This window comes from Apiospora aurea, assembly GCF_038362705.1.
Source record: "Apiospora aurea strain CBS 24483 chromosome Unknown utg000008l_segment0_segment0, whole genome shotgun sequence".
Lineage (NCBI taxonomy): Eukaryota > Fungi > Ascomycota > Sordariomycetes > Amphisphaeriales > Apiosporaceae > Apiospora > Apiospora aurea.
In genome coordinates, this window is record NW_027117395.1 from 642483 (window position 1) to 663599 (window position 21117).

The 21117-nt window shown below is 54.5% G+C and overlaps 5 protein-coding genes across 5 annotated transcripts; 4 read left to right on the forward strand and 1 right to left on the reverse strand.

Moving 5' to 3' along the window:
* Positions 1–541: 541 nt before the first annotated feature.
* PG986_011684 (uncharacterized protein) lies at positions 542–3782 on the forward strand (the record flags this gene model as incomplete). The annotated part of the gene is made up of 9 exons (XM_066847906.1): positions 542–768; positions 819–909; positions 968–1389; positions 1466–1690; positions 1755–1933; positions 1992–2243; positions 2307–2404; positions 2462–2819; positions 2878–3782. The coding sequence occupies 9 exons, from the start codon at positions 542–544 to the stop codon at positions 3780–3782; spliced, it is 2757 nt and encodes a 918-aa protein (XP_066694602.1).
* A 2384-nt stretch (positions 3783–6166) lies between these two features.
* Positions 6167–8333, forward strand: PG986_011685 (uncharacterized protein; the record flags this gene model as incomplete). The annotated part of the gene is made up of 3 exons (XM_066847907.1): positions 6167–6185; positions 6263–7554; positions 8007–8333. The coding sequence occupies 3 exons, from the start codon at positions 6167–6169 to the stop codon at positions 8331–8333; spliced, it is 1638 nt and encodes a 545-aa protein (XP_066694603.1).
* Positions 8334–8402: 69 nt separating this feature from the next.
* Positions 8403–9081, forward strand: PG986_011686 (mitochondrial 54S ribosomal protein mL40; the record flags this gene model as incomplete). The annotated part of the gene is made up of 2 exons (XM_066847908.1): positions 8403–8791; positions 8883–9081. The coding sequence occupies 2 exons, from the start codon at positions 8403–8405 to the stop codon at positions 9079–9081; spliced, it is 588 nt and encodes a 195-aa protein (XP_066694604.1).
* A 929-nt stretch (positions 9082–10010) lies between these two features.
* PG986_011687 (GTP-binding protein rho2) lies at positions 10011–11336 on the reverse strand (the record flags this gene model as incomplete). Its single annotated transcript, XM_066847909.1, has 4 exons — positions 10011–10574; positions 10710–10715; positions 10781–10859; positions 11302–11336. The coding sequence occupies 4 exons, from the start codon at positions 11334–11336 to the stop codon at positions 10011–10013; spliced, it is 684 nt and encodes a 227-aa protein (XP_066694605.1).
* A 5104-nt stretch (positions 11337–16440) lies between these two features.
* PG986_011688 (uncharacterized protein) lies at positions 16441–20185 on the forward strand (the record flags this gene model as incomplete). The annotated part of the gene is made up of 3 exons (XM_066847910.1): positions 16441–17979; positions 18039–19758; positions 19890–20185. The coding sequence occupies 3 exons, from the start codon at positions 16441–16443 to the stop codon at positions 20183–20185; spliced, it is 3555 nt and encodes a 1184-aa protein (XP_066694606.1).
* Positions 20186–21117: the final 932 nt, after the last annotated feature.

Sequence of the window (21117 nt, forward strand, 5' to 3'; positions counted from 1 at the left end):
CATATGCAGGCGACAAGCCTCGACAAACTTTTTCACTGCATACTGAGCACTTTCCTATCGCCTTGGGATCCCCAGAAACTCATGCAATGTGTCAATTAATTTCGGACGCGCGAACTGGAAGGGGCAGTTGTGTGCGGCGTGGGTGGGCGCCCAGGTCATCTTACGGGTTTATCGTGACCATCTAGACCCCTAAAGACTCTTACGATTGGCACGTTACCTGCATGGTCCCGAAGTCAGCGGTGATCCACTCTCGGTCAGATGGGCAAAGCCACTATCTGAGAGGGTGGGAGGGCCTTGGTGGGGGTGGTGAACCGCATACTTCCCAAGTGAAAAACATCGATACCAAGACTTCTATCTGTATAATAGAGATGCCGCCTAAACGGAGATGCTATAAAGGTAAGTGAGGGATATACTGTCAGGAATTTTGTATATATATCCTGCTTGTATTCAATGGTCAACTCCTCTCATTTTGTAGTCACACATTTCAAAACCATTCAACGAACTGGCTCTCCTGAACATCAACCCCCTGAGACCCTTCACTATGCAATTTCTCGACAGATTATGCCTTTTGGCAGTTCTCTGTACGTTGGCAACTTGGTTCAGCCAAGTTACCGCCGCTCCTTATCCAATCGAGTTCTTCGAAGAGGAACTCGCTCGTTTCAATGTCTCTGGCGCCGTAGCCAGACGACAGGGGCAGTCCACCCCTCTGCGTATCTTGCCCCTTGGTGCGTCTATCGTATGGGGTCAAGGTTCGAGTGATCAAAACGGGTGTGTTGCAAGCCTACATACTTATGACGGAACATGGCTAACTTGAACAGCTTCCGCAAGCCGCTCAGGGACCAACTTAGATACCGAGGCTGGGAGGTCGACATGATTGGAAGCAGGAGAAACGGCAGAATGACTGATAACGTTGGTATTTCCACGACAGTGTTGTTTAGTTCACTCCAGTCTAACTACCCTTCTCTAGAATGTCGAAGCAAACCCAGGAGACGTCATCAGCCAGGTCCACGACAAGTCGCGCAACTCGTACGGCTACAAGCCCAACGTGGTCCTGATCAACGCCGGCACCAACGACGCCAACGCCAACAACGGCGGCGGTCTCGATCTCGACAACGCCGGGGTCCGGATGGAGTCCCTCATCAATGATCTCTGGGCCGCGCCGGACATGGGCAACACCCTCATCGTGCTCTCCACGGTCCTTCCGACTACCGCCGCAGGCCGCAACTCGCGGGTGGTCATCAACAACCAGTACAAGGCCCTGATTACTCGGCTCCGCAATAACGGCCGGCCTATCATCCTTGCGGACATGGACTACTTGACCACGGGCGATCTCGTGGACGGGGTACATCCGAATGACTTTGGATTCGTCAAGATGGCTAACGTCTGGTGGTAAGCACTCATGCATTTGACCGGGAGATGCTCGCAGTTGAACTACGCTGACGTAGCCCCCTTTTTTCATTCATAGGATTGCCGTTGAGCGAGCCTCCAGGCAAGGCCTCATCCCACGTCCCGCTCCTCTCGATACTGGGTGCCAAGCGAGCGAAGGTTTCGTGTCCGGCGTTTACGCAGGCGGGCTCACGCAGCGCGGGTCTGGTGTCGGCGACGGCATCTACCAGCACGACTCCCAGGAAAAGGGTATCGTTCTTACTGTGGAAAGCGGATTTGACAGAGATCAATGGTTCTTCGCAAGGTTCGTCATCTGCTCCTAACCTCCTCTCTCAGTGGAGACCGCGCTGACCTATGGTGTTGTTCAGTCTTTACGGCAATGGCAAGGACGATCTCGTGGGATGGTTCGACCGTCCTGATGGTTCAGTCGCATACGGCGTTTGGAAGAACAGGGGCAATTACAACGACGCCTCATTCGAAAAGATTGGGGATATGAACGTGGCCGACAATTGCCCGGCCAGTGGTGTTTACTTTGTCGACTTGAATGGTGAGTTCCACCTTCCTGAATTCTCGATGGTTCGCAATTGCATAGTTACTGACTGAAGGGGTTTGTCCAGCGGATGGATACGACGACTTTGTCTGTATTGCACCAGACGGCAATGCCTTTGCATCAATCAACAACCGGGATGGAAATGATAGGAGCCCACCAAGCTTCAGGCCCATTGGCTTGCTCAAGCAAAATGTGGGTTACGGAGGAGACCGAGTACGCATGGGTGACATTGATGGCGATGGCCGCGCCGACTACTTGGTTATGGACGATGGAGGCAATATCCTGGCGTGGCGCAACGGTTGGATTGGTAAGTCACAAGCAACATTCCATCATCCTTGCCGATATGCTAATTGCACATGCTATGTATCAGAGGACTCCCCAAGATTCTGGGAGGAGCTCGGTATGAGATTCCCAGCGAAGGGCATGGGCGACGGTCGGGGAGTTCGCTTCCATGACTTGAACGGAGATGTAAGTCTACCAACTTACGTCGGCATAAGAACTGGGTGCTAATCTCGCGGATTCCAGGGTCGAGACGATTGGCTTTGGGTTGGCAACGTGGGCGAGACGACAACCTGGACCAACGCCAGAAGCTGTGCTAAAGGCCAACTGGGAAACGGGCTCAACGTTGGCTGGCGCCAGGGATTCTACCGGGGCGCGAACTCAGGCACAACCCACGGCGGCATGGGCGGTTTCGTCACCCCGACCGAGACGTACCTACGTGATCGTGTGCATTTTGCCAGGATCCTGGGTGAGCCGCAGGACTTCGGGTTGCTGCCTCGCCGCGACTACGTTTTCATGCAACATACTGCACTCTCCAACAGACAGCACCGGTTTGATATGCGGGTATGGAAGAACATTGGTTCTGGAAGCACCAAGCTTGAAGGTATGTTCCTCACGGTCCTTGGCAATTCAAGGGTCAAATCAGCTAACCTCCCTCGCAGCGGACGGCAACAAGTACTGCAACATGAAAGGATACCCAGACGGTCGTATGGACTATGTCTGGACACTTTCGAAAGGGGAGATGACCCTCTATCCTAACCTGGGTCGCTCACAAATCGTCGGTGATGAGTCCCTCTGGGGCCCCAGCGAAGTCATATTCGACCCTACCCGACTGGTTGGCCGGCCCCTCGACCGCCGCGATCTCCACTTAACCGATTGGGACGGCGACGGCGCCTGTGACATCGTCTGGACCGACCCGGACAACAACAACCGGGTGCAAGTCTGGCTGAACCGGTACCCCACCACCGGGGGCTGGAACTGGCAGCACGACGCGAACCCGGCCCCCGCGCTCTCGTGCTCGCAGCGGCGCGGCCTCGGCATCCACGACCTGGCCGTCCGGTTCGCGGACCTGACGGGCAACAAGCGCGGGGACTACCTCTGCGTCGAGAAGGATGGCCGGACCACGGGCTTCGTCCACGCCGACAACGGCGGCTGGGAGAACGTGGGCCAGATCAAGTTCGCGGAGCCGGACACGCTCGACCGGGCGGACCTGCGCTGGGCCGACATCAACGGGGACGGGCGCGCCGACATGGTGTGGACCAACAAGTTCAACGGCGACAGCGTGGTCTGGTGGAACCGCAACCGCAGCAACCCGGCCGAGACGTCCGGGTCCGCGTTCCGGTGGGAGAAGCGGGTCGAGCGCGTGTTCGAGAACAAGGTCGCGGGGACGTGCGTGTACTACCCGGACCTCGACGGGGACGGGCGCGCGGACAAGCACAACATCTTGGGGACGTGGACGAATGAGGCGGAGACGTGGTTTAATCGGTGCGGGCTGGCGGACGTCGTGGGGGATGATGGGCCGATCACCAACCCGAACTTTCCTATTCCGGAGGTTCCTAATGAGTAGTTGCTGAGGTGGATTGGACGTGACGGGGGATAACAGTCACTAAACCCAACTTCATTTTCTTTCTCAACTTACAGAAACGGGCTCTCTTTGGGTTTCATTTTCTACGAGTAACGTCATAATATTAGCTGGCAACAATGGTGATCAATACAGGCACACTTATCTCCATCGAGATCAATAACGGGTTAGACACTGGCAAGCTATCTTGCCGTTCGTCGCTTGTGCGTTCTTCAGGTAATGACATCGCGAACGACATGCCTTGGTGTTCGGCGGAGCAAAGCACGATGGCGAAATAGTTAGGCTGGCCCCAAAAGGCATGTAAGATCATTAGTGGAAACTAACCGCTACATAAGTATGTACGACACCGTTCGGTGTTTTCGTTTGGTAGGTAGGCAGTGAAAGCTTGGTTGGCCCAGTCAATGATCCAGCACCACTGCGCTGGGTATAAACTCGTCAAACTTTCCTACTCACTATCCTCCCTGTATACGAACGTAGCGCCCGACCTTGGTATGCTCTGCCGAGAAAGAGCTTCATGATTGTCACACAACTTGATAGCTTGCCATGAGAAACACAGATTTTAGTACAGTTGATCGATTCAATTGGAATCGAGATAACATAATCCCGGTTCGTCATTTCAGTATAAAGTCGTTTCAGTATGCAGCAGAACCGGGTATATGTTAGCAGAAGCTTCGTCCACAGAGGGAACGCATATAATCAATACCCAAATCCCTTGTCAACAGTTCCCCTTCGGTTGTACAGATAAGGGATGATCAATATCCTATTTTGGTTACCTGTATGACACCGAACGTCCATATGTCTTCCGACCCCCACCAGTCCATCCATTTGAGCCAGGAGATCGACATGCTTTGCTTGCATGATTAAGGTTCCTGGTCATTGGTTTCTCCGCAGAGCCTCATTGTCGGGTATGGGTCCACCCAAGTTTGTCAGGAAGACAGAGAGTTTTGGTGTAGGGCCAGTATGAGAAGGTTTGATACCCCTCTGGTGTTGGCCATGGCATCGCCGCCGCTAAAGGATGGGAGATCCCAATAGACTGCTACTTACCTTACCCAGGTGGATGTAAACTTTCTCATGGTATGACGCTACGTCCCCATATATGGAGCTCCGTATGCTGTACAGGACCTACAGAGTATCCCATGCCAATGTCAGTGGCATCGCGTGAGAGTGCCACCGTAGAGGTCAATCAACCTATCGTGAGACAGTGTCGAGAATTTCTCAGCATCATGATATCAACACATGGAGCAATCAAGTCCATGCCTGCCCTCTCAAGAGCATACTGGCAGCACACAGGTGTTGTCCCCTGGTTCGGAAGAAGCAACCAGCCCCAGTGAAACCCATTCCTCGTGAAGACGCCGGTAGGAGGAAATGGCCTCAAACTTGCGTTAGCCAGTCATAACACAAAGGTTCCAAGTCTACTTCCGCGTAGTACTTCCGCGTAGGCTGACGAACCAGCATGAACAGTGCCCTGGGCCAGGGCGCTGGAGATTACCCCGCGAGTAGGCTTCGGGGATGAGGCAGGGTAGGGGCGTGGTACAGTGGGATGTACACTTCTGAGTTGGTGGTCGCTGAGGATCATCACAGCTATAGTCGAGCGTACCCCACCGCTCCTGCTCCGTTGCCAGCTATTCTACCGTCAGCGTTCCTGTTGATCATGGCCAGTTATCCCAGCGGTTATTCCAGACTCAATTGGACCTACCTCCGATAGTACCGTGTTTGGGTCGTTGCATGTCGCAAGGCGATGCTGCTGCTGATGCCCTGAGACTCATCAACCGCGCTGCTTGGTCCTGTCCGACCGATGCTGTGCGTTGCTGTCAAGCTCTTCCGAATCCGAGGGGGTTTGTTCAGGGCGAAAATGTACTGCGTTGACTGGCAAGTGCGGTCACCAAAGCCACAACTGGCGGAAGCAACTTTGCCTGTAGGAGGCTGGATCCAGTCACTGACGTCCCTCCTCTCCCTCTAAGCGCAGGTGGCTACCCAGTTTCCTTCACTGAGTACACCCTCTGTACCTATCGGAGATGGCAGGTAGGTAGGTGGTAGTAGCCCCCTACCACTGTGCCAACTGTGAGCGCGCCTTACCTTCATCGTCACCTTCACCTTCACCCTCCCATCACTGTCGCACCAATCGACACACACCCAGCCTTCCCTCCCATTAATTGCATCAGTAATTTTCTGTCCATTAACCCATCAATCCATCTATCCATCAATTCATCAGGTATCCTTTGCCAGTCTCATCTCCCATCAATCCATCATCACTGTCAATCAAGACACATCCCCAGTATCTCTTCTATCGCTAGAGCTCATCAGTTGTCGCTTGCGCGCATACATTACTTTGCTTCCCGTCGCATCATTTGCTACGCACTCCTTCCGCCATGGCCCGAGGTACCCAAGGTCAGTCGCGCCCTGCGCGAACGGCCATACCAAGTTCTCCCGTGGAGAGCTCAATCGAGGCGAACCCTGATGCCCAGAACAGCAGCAGTCCTGCTACGCCGTCCTCGACATTGTCCCGCACCCCGGCAAACAGCACTGCTCCCTCGACTCCTGCCGGCTTGGCTCCTGCCGGCTTGGCTCCTGCCACCTCGGACCGAAGGAGCACAAGGACCGAAGGAGCACAAGGACCGATGCCTCCTCCCACCCTCCCCTTTTCGACGTCAACGTCATTCATCGAATAAAAGGCAATGAGACTATCGACTGTCAGAAGTGGGACGAGTACTTACCGCGCCTGGGTTGGGCAGACTCCCTCTTTGGATCTCTGCGTGGTACAGTTGCTGAACGCTATAGCACAATCAAGGCCAACACCTCCCGGCAAGAGCGACGCAGAAATTTGAGGGAGATACAGACGCGCAATCTCCTCATCAACGCTCGCGAAATTCACAGTAAAACCTGCGGCGCTTGCGGCTCCTACGAGATCTCCGAAAAGTGTCCCCGCAAGAAGAACGCAACCCTGGTACAGCATGGGTGGACTGAAGTCGAGCACTACTTCGATTTCTATCGACCTGAGGTCCCATCAAAACACGAAGTGACAGCACGTTATTATAGTTTTCGGATCCAAGATAACGTAGAGGTCAAGGTGGTGAAGGTCTTGAATCACATGTACCCATACATGAGCTACCAGCCAGGCGAGTATGTCCTGCAGCTGATAAGCATGAGCGAAGCCACGGACAGACAACAAGCCATAGGCATCCGCGTGGAAAATCAGAGTGCGGGCTACTACATGGATTTCGAAGACGCCATCCTCGTGCCCGACGGAACAGTTCCCTTCCAGCCAGAAGAAGATCTGGCGCGTTTCAACGTCGTCCGAGATAGGATACTGCGGATCGTTGTCGCCATTCTTGGATTTAAGCCGGGCACGACCAGCTATGTCCCGAAAACACTCAATGCCCTTTTCGAGCCATCGGAATTGCCATACCAACAATGGGAGTATCTTGTAGCAGCGTGGGACGTCAAGTTCCAGAAGGTCGCTCGCCTTCCCAAGGCCATCACGTTTTCGGTGAACGGTGCTCGTGGTAACTTCAGCGAGGCAGCTTGGCTGATCCGGAGACTCAGGGCCGAGAAGAAGTTGATGGAGGACTCTCCGGACAGAGAGTCACTGTTCCAGCTGCTGGAGAAGCTCCTTTGCAGGATGACGGAAATGGAATTTGACAAGCTGGCAGACCAGTATCTCGAGAGATTGGGCAGGGAAGCCTTCGACTGTCTGAAGGATGGTGATGAGGATAAGGTGCTGGTATACGCGGCAGGAGCCTTCCCCGAAGATTTCAAGGTATGTGTTTTTTTCCTCGTTCGATATGTCCTTGATGCTTGTCTGTTCCTCTTCTTTCTATTTTTTTCTTCTTTTGGGAATTCTCTTTGGGCATGGTGATCACGGTAGGGGTGGTGCATATTATTTGCAAAATCACATGTTAGATACGTGTATTGATTTCTTTTCTGCCTTTTGGGGAAACTGGCAAACCCCATGAGCAATGTTTCCTTATCAAAAGGCCACCCGCACCCGCATTGTTACATGGGATTGGGCAGTTGAAGTGGGGACCCCGCTGGGCCTCTTTTCTTTTTACCTGCTCGGTTCCTGGCCCATCTGCCCATAGGTCCATCCAATCAGCTGAATCGGGCACCGGAGCTTCTGTTGATCCCCGCGGTTCAATCCATCCTAGCCCATTGAATTTTGACGGCCGCCGCTCCAAGAGAGCTCTGAGCTAACAATCCGTCTCGTGCCAGGACATCCACAGTTACTACAAGACGTACTCGGGATACCCTCAACCTGCACCATTTGACGAGGAGCGCCTCGACGAGTTCCGGATTGCGGCATTGCACATCATCAACGACCAAGACTTCGTCAAAGCCGTACTGACCCAAGTCGCTCGGGAACTTGCTAAACAAGGGCGCTACCTAGACGAAGACCACGACGAAACCATCGCAATCCTCCCCGCCGGAGCCGAACCATCTGCATCCGCGCAGCCCGAGAGCGCCCGTAAGAAGCGTGGTCGGCCGCCGAAGAAAGAAGGCGATCCTAAGGGGCCTTATAAGAGGAGGCAGAAGGCTTAAAAACCGACCAACCAATCTCAACAACACCCGACCGCATCATAGCCGGTCACCGACCTATTCCCCGTCACCATGTCTACTACCTCATTGCGCAGTCTTTTCTCGGGACTCTCGTTGTCCACCACCACCCCCCTCTCCTCGACTGCGTGCCAGCGCATATCCAGCACCCTCGTTCGATCCCCCACAACAGCGATTGCCCTGACCCCGCTGCAACGGCGTTCGTTTTCCTTCACGTCCCCGGCCCCCGCGAAAGCGGACAAGTCCTCCAAGAAGAAGCGCAAGAAGGGCAAGGGCGACGAGCCCGACCCGCGTATCCAGAACCTGAAAGTCTCCAACCCTCGCAAAGTCCCCGCGCCCCTTCGTTTTGCTCGCAACCGCGCCCTGCGGCACTGGACCATCCACCGCGCTTGGCTCTTGTTTCAGCGAAAGGAGCGGGAGCGCGAAGAGAAGGAGCTTGCACGGTAAGACCTGACACGACCTTGCGCATATCCCCTGGAGCCAATTGCTTGAAATGAATGACCCCATGCTGACAATGATCCTCACGTCTTCTAGACTATACCAATCCATGCACGCGGCGTGCGAAGAGCTGCGCCAGACCTCGGGCCCTGGCACCCAGGACGAGGGCTACCTGTACCGCGTGGCCATGGAGAAGAAGGGCGTCTTCAAGCACCACAACTTCCCCATCGAGTACGCCCGTCCCCAGGTCGAGACCCCGGCTCGGGAGCCGTGGAATCATGGCTGGACGCGCTAAAGCAGCAGCAATCGCTCACGTTATGATTTATATGTACTTTACCCGACTTGTACGTGTACAGAAGCGCTAGATTTACACTTCAGAAACTGCCTATAAAACTAGGCGACTTGTTTCCATGGTGAATACGAGATGTGACATGCTCCTGCTGGTCAAACTCCACGAGCGGCTACAAACGACGTCCGTCACACAAGACCAATTGCAAAGCAGCAAAGGTGTGGAAGGTAGATGTCTTGTTGATTACGGTGCTCGATCCAGATATAATAAGTAATATCGATATTTTGCTCTCTGCCTTCTGACGCACAACCGCGGCCTTGTCCTATCCTACCAATATGATGATTACCCAGCCACGCTCGTTCGTTCATGGTGTGTGCCTCCTCCCCTTTCCATGCAAATAAAAGAAAAATAGACATCATCTGCCATGGCAATCTGTCCCAAAAAGAAACTTTTGATTCCCCCCCCTCTTGCCTCCCCATTACGCCGGAATATGCGCCTCTTCCTCTTCTTCCCCCAATTCCCAGCTGATCGGTCTTCTTCTACTACCATGAGTCAACGAGAGAGCCGGCATAGATCCTTTCCACAAGGATGATTGTTAGATAGGTGCAAAGTGCTGGCTGGATTCATGTTTGGTATTATTACAAAAGAGCTCCAATCCTCTTCAAAGTCGTCGGATTGAAAGAGAGGTTTTGCTCAATCTCTTCTCGTATGGCGCGATGTACGTTTTGCCTGCTTTGTTCCGGCATCTACACCATACGGTTGGGGGTGGTATGTCGCTCGCTCGCTCGATGTAGTTTCAATGTTCGTAGGCTCAGGATTTCGTCGTCGGGCGTTGTCGCGCGGGGATTCCCCTCTCGGTCCTCTCTCTTTCCCTTCTTTCCATTATGTACAGTGCTTCACTCCCCGAGGATCGGGTTTCCTCATGTGGTGGCAGCTCATAACACGACGCAGCAGCCGCCGCCCTCGCCCTTTTCGAACGTGAGCAGGGCCGCGCGCGTGGCGGCCTCGAAGACGTCGTCGACGCCCTCGCCGCTCAGGCTGGAGCACTCGAGGTACTTGCGCGCGCCGACCTCCTGGGCGACAGCTTCGCCCTGGCGCTCCGCGACGAACTTGAGGCTCTTTTTGCGCATCTCCTCGATGGCGACGGGGTCGTCGCGCAGGTCCTTCTTCAGGCCGACCAGGATGATGGGCACGTCGGGGCAGCGCTCGGTCGCTTCTTCTATCCACTGCGGTTTGTCAGACTTGAAGTTCGCGGGGGGCTTGCTTGCTTGCAAACGCGACTCGGCCCTGGGATGGATGTAACGAACCTTGTGCTTGACATTGTCCAGGGAATCCGGCGAGTCCACTGAGAAGCCTATCAGGATGACGTGTGCTTTCGAATATGCCAGCGGCCGCAGTCGTTCATAATCTTCCTGTCCTGCCGTATCCCATAATGCTAATTGTACCGACTTGCCGTCTACTCTGCAATCTGTGACATAGTTTTCGAAGACCGTGGGAATCTATTCGGGTGCGGGTACGCGGTCAGACTTGTATACTATCGGAAGAGCCGGGATATGGTCCGCAAGTTGCGCACGGGTTGCGTGCGGTTCGGATGACTGTGCTGGGCGACGAGTAGTATGGAGAACAGGACTTACATAGTGCTGCGTGACTGTTAGCAATGGTGGTACCAAATGGGGAGGGGAACGCGGAATCGCGCGCAACTTACTGTAGGGAAATATCCGAGAGTGAAGACACTCAGCAGAGACGTCTTTCCGCAGGCGCCATCGCCTATGATGACCAGTTTTCTATAGAGGGCGAGAATAGCGAGTCAGCTCGGCAGGTCCTCCAATTAAAGCGTCGGGCATGCGATGGACAAGGACCGCGTGAGCCGGGACGAAAAAGATCGGCAGGGACCCAAGACACATGACAAGAGGGGGAGGGAGAGAGCGAGATCTCATGGGTTGGGATGGGGAAGCGATATTCCGGCTGCATCGAAACGGCATTGCTCCTTTTTTCGTCATCATCACCAGACAGAGTGACGTTGGATGGAAACATGACGGGCGGTTTTCGCGATGCAGCAACAAACAGCAACAAGAACGCGCGCAGCAATCTGCGATAGCCGCTACTGGGAATGGAGATTGGGAGGCATGGGAAACCGGCTTATCCTTTCAACGAACGGGCGGACGAACCCCCCCAACGAACACCTCAATTCACTCGAGCGCAACAACAACAAAAAAAAGGTCTTACCTGCGGATGACATTGCCCGGATTTGCATTTGCCATGGCTATGGACTATAGGAATGCGCGGGATACCGGAGAGAGAAGGGCGATAAAAAAGAATATACACCAAGCTGCAAATAGTTGGAAAGTCCAAAGTCCAAGAGTTGATAGGGAATCCCCAGGGCCGGGCGTGGAAAGGGTCCGCTTGTTTTTTTGGGCGAGGAGTCGATCGTAGTCTGCTCAAGTTGCAGCTCGGATGGAGAATGGAAAGCGACGGGAACGCTTTATGGGACCGGCTCGCTGGCTGCTGGCTGGCTGACCAAATCTCGGGCGACCAAGGCGAGCGAACGAAAAGGCACACACGGCAAAGAAGCTCTTCAGTGGGCTCGAGGCCTCCACGGCGGGATGCTAAGATTTGGAAGGACCCGATAGTTTTCAGTAGCTGCAGCGCGTTGTTGCGTAATTGGTCGGGGGCGACGGACAGGTCGGGTCGTGGAGGAGGGAGCAGTTGTCAGAAAGAGAGTGAGGGATGTATTTTCTTCGGGACAGGAATCGGTCGTAATACAAGATGAGATCGAAAGGAGTCTCCTTCGTCTTCCCTGTTTCGGTGGTACGGGCGAAAGGTAATCTTCTTCTTCTTCTTCTTGTACGGCGTCGGCGAGGTGGGAAAGGATTGGGGAAGATAATTGGGATTCCTTCTTCTTCTTTTTATTTTTTATTTATTCCTCTCCCATATCTTGATTACGATTATGATTACCTCCCAGGAAGAAGGGGGTAAAAATAAATTGGGTTGGGGGACCTATTTGGGCCATCCTTGACCCTGACTGCCAGACGGTGGTGGGAATACGAGCGTGCGAGTCCTGCCAGGCAGATGGAACCGGCCTAAGGCATGTTCGGTCTGGCGATCAATTGGACTTGTCGCGACCCCCTTCCAGACCCGAACCGAACCCCCAGTATGAAGAGTATTGTCTGTCTGTCTGTCTGTCTGTCTGGCGTTCTTTCAAATGCTCAATGTTATGCGCTGCGCCGCAGCCTGCAGGGCCAGCCAAGGGAGCCGACGGATTCGAGTGTGGGATGTGTGTTTAATACATTGATCCTTAATACGATGACGGACCAGCTGGGTACTTAGGTAGACCAGAAAGCGCAGCGGAATGCAGCAAGCAAAGCAAAGCAAACGTGCCGCGGCTGACATAGAGATATCCACCTTTCCTTCCCGTCCTTTAGGTTATGTAATTTGACCTTCGTTTCTTCTCCCAAACCGATTGTTGGGCGTCCAGCATCCATGAGAAGGAAACAAACGTAAGGAAGAGAGCATGGCCAACATCTTCGCCGCCGCCATGCGATGCGTTGGCGGGTTTACATGTGCTGACGGTTCTTCCGGCCAATCCCACCTTCACCCCCTCAGGGCGCATTCATTGCCTCAACGCCCGACGCATCTGCTACGACTGCATCTTACAGTATGTACCCTGATGGGCCAGATGTTTCCAGGCCCATCCAGTCTAATGCAAACATGTACTTATTTTCTTGCTGTGCAAAACGCTTCCAAGTTCCAACTCGGCCTGGGTTTGAAGACGATGACAACGCAAGCCCCAAACTGCCAGATCAGGTTTACATACTGTATCTTGCTCTCCCCTTGGTTTCAGCTCCGTGGGGTTTTGGTATCGGCCAGACAACGACGCACGCCTATCCTCCTCCTCCAGTCCTTGATCTTAAGATTGAATGAGGTATCAAGAGGTAGGTAGGCAGACCGCTCTCTCGCCTTGAAGCCATCAGTTCTCTTCACTCACCAGCTGATCCATTTGGTCGAACCGGCTGAACCAGATGCAATGCGACGGGAGAATACGGCGTTCAATAATGGCATGCTGCAAATGATGCAGCTCTTGAGGCTGTGAAGCGCTAAGCTGGCGCAGCCCCACCTGCTGTCAACAAGACCCCCGGTCAGGCCGACGTCCCATCCATGCATCCTGGGCTCCGCCGGTGGGCGGCTCCATCCCATCAGATCTTCGACCACAACTGCCGCTGTTTTCGTCCCCTGAAATGTCACGATCGGGGGCACCTTGGACAGAGGACGGCGGCACCCGGACTGGATAGACGTGCGCGTCCTCTCGTTTCCTCCCGCCGAAAGTCGGACGGGTCAACGGCCGCTTCTCGCTCTTTCGGAACATGCCTGGTTCTTCACCGACATCCCAATCAATCAAGTCCTTTGCCGTCGCCGGTGCTAACGCTCAAAATGACGTACACGAGGCTTTACCGTGACAGCAGATAGGTTTGTTCGGGTTCTGGATAGACTATTAGACTATTCAGCCCAATCTCATTTCCGGTACTATTTATGGCAACAGAATCGTCCTAAAAGTCGATTACCAATCTGGGCCGGTTTGTTAACCATGATGAGATAACGATGAACTGGAGAGTTATGGGGCGGGCCTCCCTCCCTTTCATAACCCTTAATTCATTGCTCATATGCTGTTGTGCCCACTGCAGACTTCAGCCGAGGCCACAGTGCGTGCCAGTCGCCGCGCTCAACATTGATTTGTAATTCGGGCACATTGGTGCAGGCTCATCATTTCTGTCTTCGTATGTTTTGAGAATGCAGAGTGTCAGAGTTGATGCCAGCCGCTGCTGCTGTATTCAACCCACGGCACTCAGATCAGCGTACTATCCCGGGACGGTCTGATAGCGCTTTAGCAACGACGTCCCCACATCGACTTGAAATTGACGGAACTGAACAAACTGTAAACTGTGGGCATTGGCTTCTCCGTGGCTCTGGTATTGTGACAAGCGCAAGGATAATAGGGCATCAATACATGTACATGTTTCCAGCCATACCAGAAAGTGGAAATACTCGTTGATCAATGACCAGAAAGAAAAGGAGATGGACAATCATTTTTACCGTATAAGGACTATACGTCTTGCAACGACTACGTTGCTCGGGTTTCACGATTCGTACGTGTACTGGGAGGTAGAGGCTGACTGTGAGACTGGTATCAGAGAGTTTGCGCAGCCCTTTGCCAACCCCTGATTTTTGAGATTCCACCAAATTGCACTGCCGGATCTCGGCATACAGACTCACGGCCCCCTTGGTGACTTGAAGAACAGAGCTAGTATGCGTTTACCTTACCTCTCTATAGAATCGGCGTATTGTAAAGCAAGGGTGAGTGCGGTTATCACGGCCTGGTTTTGGAAGCTGTCGTCGCGAAGATTATTGTGTGGGTTCGAATGGTTAAAACGAGGCAGACGTTAAGCCCGGCAAGATCAAGATCGGCCCTGACGATCTGATTAGACCTTCATTTCTTAGTATCTTTGTGTTACGCACTTGTCAGATAAGGCACGTTGAGCTGCGCGGTGGGAATCCTTGGCCCTGCTCTCAGAAAACGGTGGCCGGCAAGTTGATTGTAGATAGGCCTAGGTAAGTATAGTCTAGCACTGCGGAGCATGACGCACATCTGGGTAAGTAAGTCAGTAACAGGTGTATGTATTTGATTATAAGAGCTCAGGCAGTAGCTGAGGAATTGTGGCTAGAACACAATAGATGGCCATGCTGATCAGGAAGCTATTGGAAAGTAGTAGACCAGCAAAATAACACGATATAACCATCATAGCCAATGTGCGAAGTTGGCGGTTGGGCTGGCTAGGCTGGCAAGCTGGATGGCTTCAATGCCTAACCTAGGGCGAGGATGGAATTCCGGGCCTCTCTGGGGGGACCATGCGGGTGAGCCTTTTAAATATGGGGGGAGGGCGCATCCCCCAAACTTGAGCAGTCACGTGCAACAGCGGCATACAAAACACCATCCAGGTGGCTTACATAAACGCAATGTCACCTACCGGACTAGGCGGCTGCTCATTGCTCGAATCAGTTGATGACAGGCGCGCACAGAAATCCGCACACAAATCGTAGTAGTGCTGCTTGCCGTACAGGCGAGGCGGGGGCTTGGCTTTGAGTTTCTAGTGGAGGGCAAAAATGGCAGGAGAGCATGTAACTGTCGGGCCGAGGGTTTGAAGCCAAATATGACGACGGTATCGCGGAGGCATCGTTTCAGAAGCCCTCAGATAGATAGACAGATGCCCAAGAGAGATATCCGTCTCTCCGTCGTAGCTGCTACCCGCATGCCAGTTGATCACGGGCAATGAAATCCCGTAGCAGCGGGCTGGCACAATACTTCGCCAGTTGGCGAGAGTGGTGAATGTGGATAGATTTGGCCGGAGAGGAGAGCAAGAGTCACCGCAAATAAAAGCCATTGCAACATAGCGCAACCACAAACTCTGCCTCCATTGGGAAAGGGAAAGTCTGAGGAGGTGTTGTGCAACCATAAGCTCAAGCCGGCTGTCCTGTCAACTAACTGGGGGGTCACCCAGAGTCAGATCCCGCCGCCAGCCAACAAACAAACTGCATCTGTTGATCCATTCATTCGTTCAGGCCGGGGTACATGACACAGATTGCCCGCGCATACTGTCAACATCCACGGCTCTCCGCACTTGGTTATTATTGTATTGCTTCTGATTATTATTGTTGTTGTCGCAAGCCTGCAACTTGCCGCTGTTGCGCGCGCACTCTCACTCTCACCCTCATTCAATTGTTCCCTTCCGGATCGGACCAACGTTTTGTCGTCGCCCTTCCGCGTACCTTGTTAGCTTACCTTACATGTACAGAGCGGGTGCCCCCCCAAGAAATTGAATCCAAGACCTGGGCTTCACTACTACTTCGCTGGTTACAACACTAGAGTTCCGGGGAGGGGCTAAAGCACGGCACGACCAAGAACACCATCGAACAGAACACACACTCTCTCTCTGACAACCACGAACCAACGCAACCGCCCGCTGACGATTGCCCGCCACCCAGTGTTGTTGTGCCTTTCCTCCCTTCGCCCAGGCCGAACAAGGATTGTCGATCGCGTCCGCTGACCCTGTCAATCGTAAAGTCCGGTATTTCTCTAGTGCTGCCCCAGAATTGCATTATCGGACCTGCAACGACTACCCGACCCCCCGTCGCTCTGTTTGCCCATATGTCAACGCTCTCATGACTTGGTACACTGCTGCGTCATAACCTAGAAGGCCCGCCATTCACACACCTTCGCCTCCATCACTCCCGCCCTGCCCGACACATTCATCTAACACCGACACCAAGTCGTTCCGGCTTGACGTGATGCCTGCCCATAGCCGCCAGCCGGTCATGCAAGCTGCCATCCCAGCCCCCAAGGCACCCACGGCAAAATCAAAGTACACCAACAAGGACGGCACCAAGACCATCACTGTGCCCAAATCATCCTCTTCGACGCCGCCGGCCCAGCCTTCGCCGACAACGACTTCGTCATCGAAAGGTGGTGCTCCCACGAATATGAGCGCTTCTCCTGCACCCGCCCAGGCTGACACGGCCCCGGCCGTCAACAAGAAGAAGCAAAAGCGCCGCGCGAAACTCGCCGCCAAAGCCGCCGCTGCTGCAGAGGCCGCCGAGGCCGAGGATCTGCATGCTCCCAACGGTCTGCCTAGTCCGGCGTCAACCAACAGCGCACCGCTTCCCCAGGTTCCCGTGACAGGCTCCCCTCATGCCAAGTCGCGGCATCACCACCAGCAGCCCGCACCCACAAGCCATGAGCTTTCCGGCGAGAGTAACAACCCCGAATACTGGGATGATGAAACGGAGAGTGACGAGGAACATCACCTGCATTCTTATAACGGGGGCAGCGTTTCCGGGCGAACCCACGCCAATGGCTCCGAGGTCAAGTCAAAGAAGTCCAAGAAGAAGAAGAAGCAGAAGATCACCTCCCCCGTCAATGTCATAACTAACGAGTTGGAACGACGCTCCTCTGGCATATCGCGCGAGAAAATCTGGAACACGTCATCGCAGGAAGAGCGCGAGCGCATCAAGCAGTTCTGGTTAGGTTTGGGCGAGGATGAGCGCAAGTCCCTAGTCAAGGTCGAGAAAGACGCCGTGCTTAAGAAGATGAAGGAACAACAGAAGCACACGTGCAGCTGTACGGTATGCGGGCGCAAACGGACTGCGATAGAGGAAGAGCTAGAGGGCCTGTACGATGCTTACTATGAGGAGCTCGAGTCCTTCGCCAACCAACCGCATCACCACCCAGACGGGCCGCCCATGTTGGGAAACCCGACCCGACGGATCGACCAGATGGCAGGATTGGTGCCCCCGCGTGGCCTCCCGTCGAGTTACTCCAATCACCATCCATCGCGTGGACGAATAGTCGAGCATGTGGACCATGACGAAGACGACGACGAGGACGACATCGACGAGTACAGTGACGAAGAGGACGACCTCGAAGACGACGAAGATGACGAGCCCGAGCCCGAAGACCTCCCCCAAGACACTTCCCACGATGCGCAGGACGCTCTCAGCTTCTTCAATTTCGGCCAATCTCTGACGGTTCAGGGTATGACATCCTTCCTGTGCTGCAGCTCCAAAGCGAAGTATTTAGAAGTAACAATTCTAGGTGGCATTTTAACTGTTGCGGACGACCTCCTGAAAAACGACGGCCGGAAGTTCATCGAGATGATGGAGCAGCTTGCTGAGCGACGCATGGCAAGGGAAGAGGATGCGCGGGATCACTACGCAGGCGCATACGGGCACTCGGTCAACGGCGCTCCGATTCCCAACTCCCACAGTCATCCCCCGCCCGACGACGAAGAGTACGACGAGGAGGATGAGGAGGAGGATGATTATGAGTCGGGGGAAGAGGAGTATGACGAAGAAGAGGTAGACGACTAATCTGATCTTGCCGGCCTGAGGTCTACTAAGCTAAATTATATTGGCAGGACACCATGACCGAGGAGCAACGCATGGAAGAAGGCCGCCGCATGTTCCAGATCTTCGCCGCCCGGATGTTCGAGCAAAGGGTTTTGACAGCCTACAAGGAAAAGGTCGCGAAGGAGCGCCAGCAAAAGCTACTTGAGGAACTCGAGGACGAAACCCGAGCCGAATCGCTACGAAAGGCGAAGAAGGCCAAGGAAGCTCAGAAGCGCAAGGACAAGGCCGCGCAAAAGAAGCAAGCTCTGGCTGAGGAGAAGGCTCGCAAAGAGGCCGAGAAGGCAGCCGAGGAAGCCCAACGCCTGGCAGATGCTCAGCGCCGACAGGAGGAGGCGAAAGCGAAGGCCGAAGAGAAGCGCAGGAAGAAAGAGCTGCAAAAGAAGGCCGAGGAGGAGGAACGACTACGGAAGGAGGCCGAGCGCCAACGACGAGCCCACGAGGTGAAGGAGCGGCAAGCCGAGCAAGAGCGAAAGGCCCGCGAGGCCAAGGAGCGCGAGAAGAAGCTCAAGCACGAACAGAGCGTGAAAGAGAAGGAGGCTCGCGAACTCAAGGAGCGTGAAACCCGGGAGCGCCGTGAGAAGCACGAAAAGGACAAGCGCGAGAAGGAGCAGCGGGCAGCTCAGGCGAAAGCAGATCGCGACGCCAAGGAGAAGCAAAAGCAGGAGGAAAAGGCAGCCCAGAAAGCAGCTGCTCTGGCGGTGCCCGTCCCCACGGCACCAGCCAAGAAGCATCACGCTGTTTCTGCGGTGCCAGCACTTCCTCAGCATCCTCCGGCAAACCACGCCTCGCCTCAGATTTCCGTCGCTACACCTGCTCTGCCGAAAGCCCCGACGCCAATGAAGCCACGGTCAGTCTCGCAAGAGGTGACGAGGTCCATGTCGCAAGCGTCCATTGCAGGATCTGGTGCCAGCCAGAGCGTTTCGCCGCACAACCAAACTCCGCTCCACAGCAGCCCCGGTCACAACAATCCGCTGAGCAAAACGCCATCTTCGGGTCCTCCTGGCCTCGGCCCTCATGGAACTCCGACGTCACCACTGCACTCGGGCATCAAGAGCCCCCCGGGCCTAAGTCATTCGCCATACCTTGCTGGCATGCCGCCTATGAATATGCATCATCCCCCTGGCATACCCCCGATGGGTCCAGGCTTCGGCCAGCTGCACAACCCTGTGTTCCCTCCCATGGGCAGCAGTTTCCGGCCTCCCCCTGGCAGTATGCCGTTGCCACCTCCAGGCTTTGGATCCCCGATGGGCCGTGGATTTCCTATACCGCATGCGCCTCCCGGATTTCAGCACAACGACTCCCTGTCGGGTCTGAGCCATGCTTTCTCGCTACCTACAGATATACCACCTGGACAGCCCTCGCCCCACTCTCGCCAAGCGTCGGCCAGCTTCGAGCCTGGCTCCTTGGAGATGAGGAACTCGCCGCTGGTCCAGCCCATCAGCCGACCTACTCCGATTGGCAGGCCTGCCAGTATAGTACATGGGCAACGATCGAATGACCGCTTTGGTTTTGACGAAGAGATTAACAACCACTTGGGCAGCAGTGCGTTGCTGGACGACTCGGACGAGCCCTTGGGCGAACCAATTCCCCAACGACGCAGCACTACGGCAGCACCCGGCGTCCGACCGCCATTTACTGCAGCCCCGTTCCCGGACCCGATCTTCGGTTCATCGCCGTTGAGTCACGGCTGGGGTGGTCCTCATATCTTCTCGCCGCCTCCTGGCTTTGGTAGCACGGCATGGCCGCCAAATCCCGCCTTCGGGGGCCTCCGCCTGGAATGCGACCTGCTCAGCCTCACTCGGTCGCCGTACGACTTATGCTCTGCCGCGCATGCAAGGAGCTTGAGAACAACGCCGCAGATCGTCATGGCTACATTGATCTGTCCGCCCTCAAAGGTCATGTCGATTCGCTCAACACGAGTGAACCGATCTCCCAATCTGAGTTGCTGGACATGTGCGAGACAGAAGGTAACGCCCAAAACGGAGGCGGTAGTTTCGATGTTCGGCAGGACGAGGCTTCTGGCAAGGTATCTGTCCGCTTTGATCCTAGCTCTGGTGGCCCTACGGCTGCTGGGTCGCGCAATGTGGGTGCCCCTGGCGAGATTGGCAGCCCCATCGTTGGCATGGGCTCCGCGGGTCTGTTTGGTGGCCGCTAGTCACGGGCTGAGTACTAGTCAGAGCCGTCACGGCTTCTTCTACGACCCGATGTAATATTGCACCCTCGAATCGCTCTATGGCTTACCCATACCACACCTTTTACTCTCATACTGGAGCTCGAGAAGCCGCACTGGGTGTAGCAGTTGCGTTGTTTCTCAGCTTCCATGTATGTCGAGCTTCTATTGATTCTATCATCCCTGCGTTTTTTCTACCTTACGTATGAATTGTTTGAAAGAGAGAGACCCTCTGGGGTTGATGAGAGCGCGTTTGAGGAGAGGTAATCGCTGTCTGATTAGAAGAAGCACTCGTCTTGCAAGACCTTCCTTCCCTCCCCTTTTTGTTTTAGCCAGACCGCAGTGGAAGGCTAGACAAAAGCACACACACCTAGTTCCATCATCATCATCATCATCATCATCCCGGCTGCCTCGGAACAGGCGGCTGGGTGCGAGAGATTATGAATAGAAGGGAAGAGAGAACTTGTTGATGCGCAGACTACCACCTTGATTTTGAAGGCTTCGAACTGTGAATGTGACTAGTGACTAAAATGGCTTGATTTTGAGCCCGTATGTCGTGCCATACATGAGTTGATATAGCCAAAGTCTTGGCATACGGGCCTCTTCCGCTTCAGGGATCCTGAAGATTAGTTCGCTGCGTCAATATGACGAACAGCAGTTCGCGAAACATGTGATATCCAAGCTCCGGCCCCGTTTTTCTACTTAATCGCAGACACCGGCACCCGGGGTGGGTTGCGGAGAGGTGGAGTAGGAGACCCGATGCGGTCCTTGCGAGCTCGCTAGCAAGCTGAACTCGATCGTTTTTACCAGGTAGTTCCCTTCTTGAGCTGGTATGTGCTGGTCCGGCTTCAACACCATATTACAAGGCAGGCAGGTTTCACGGGATACACATGATAGCATATCTGTATAAGACCAAG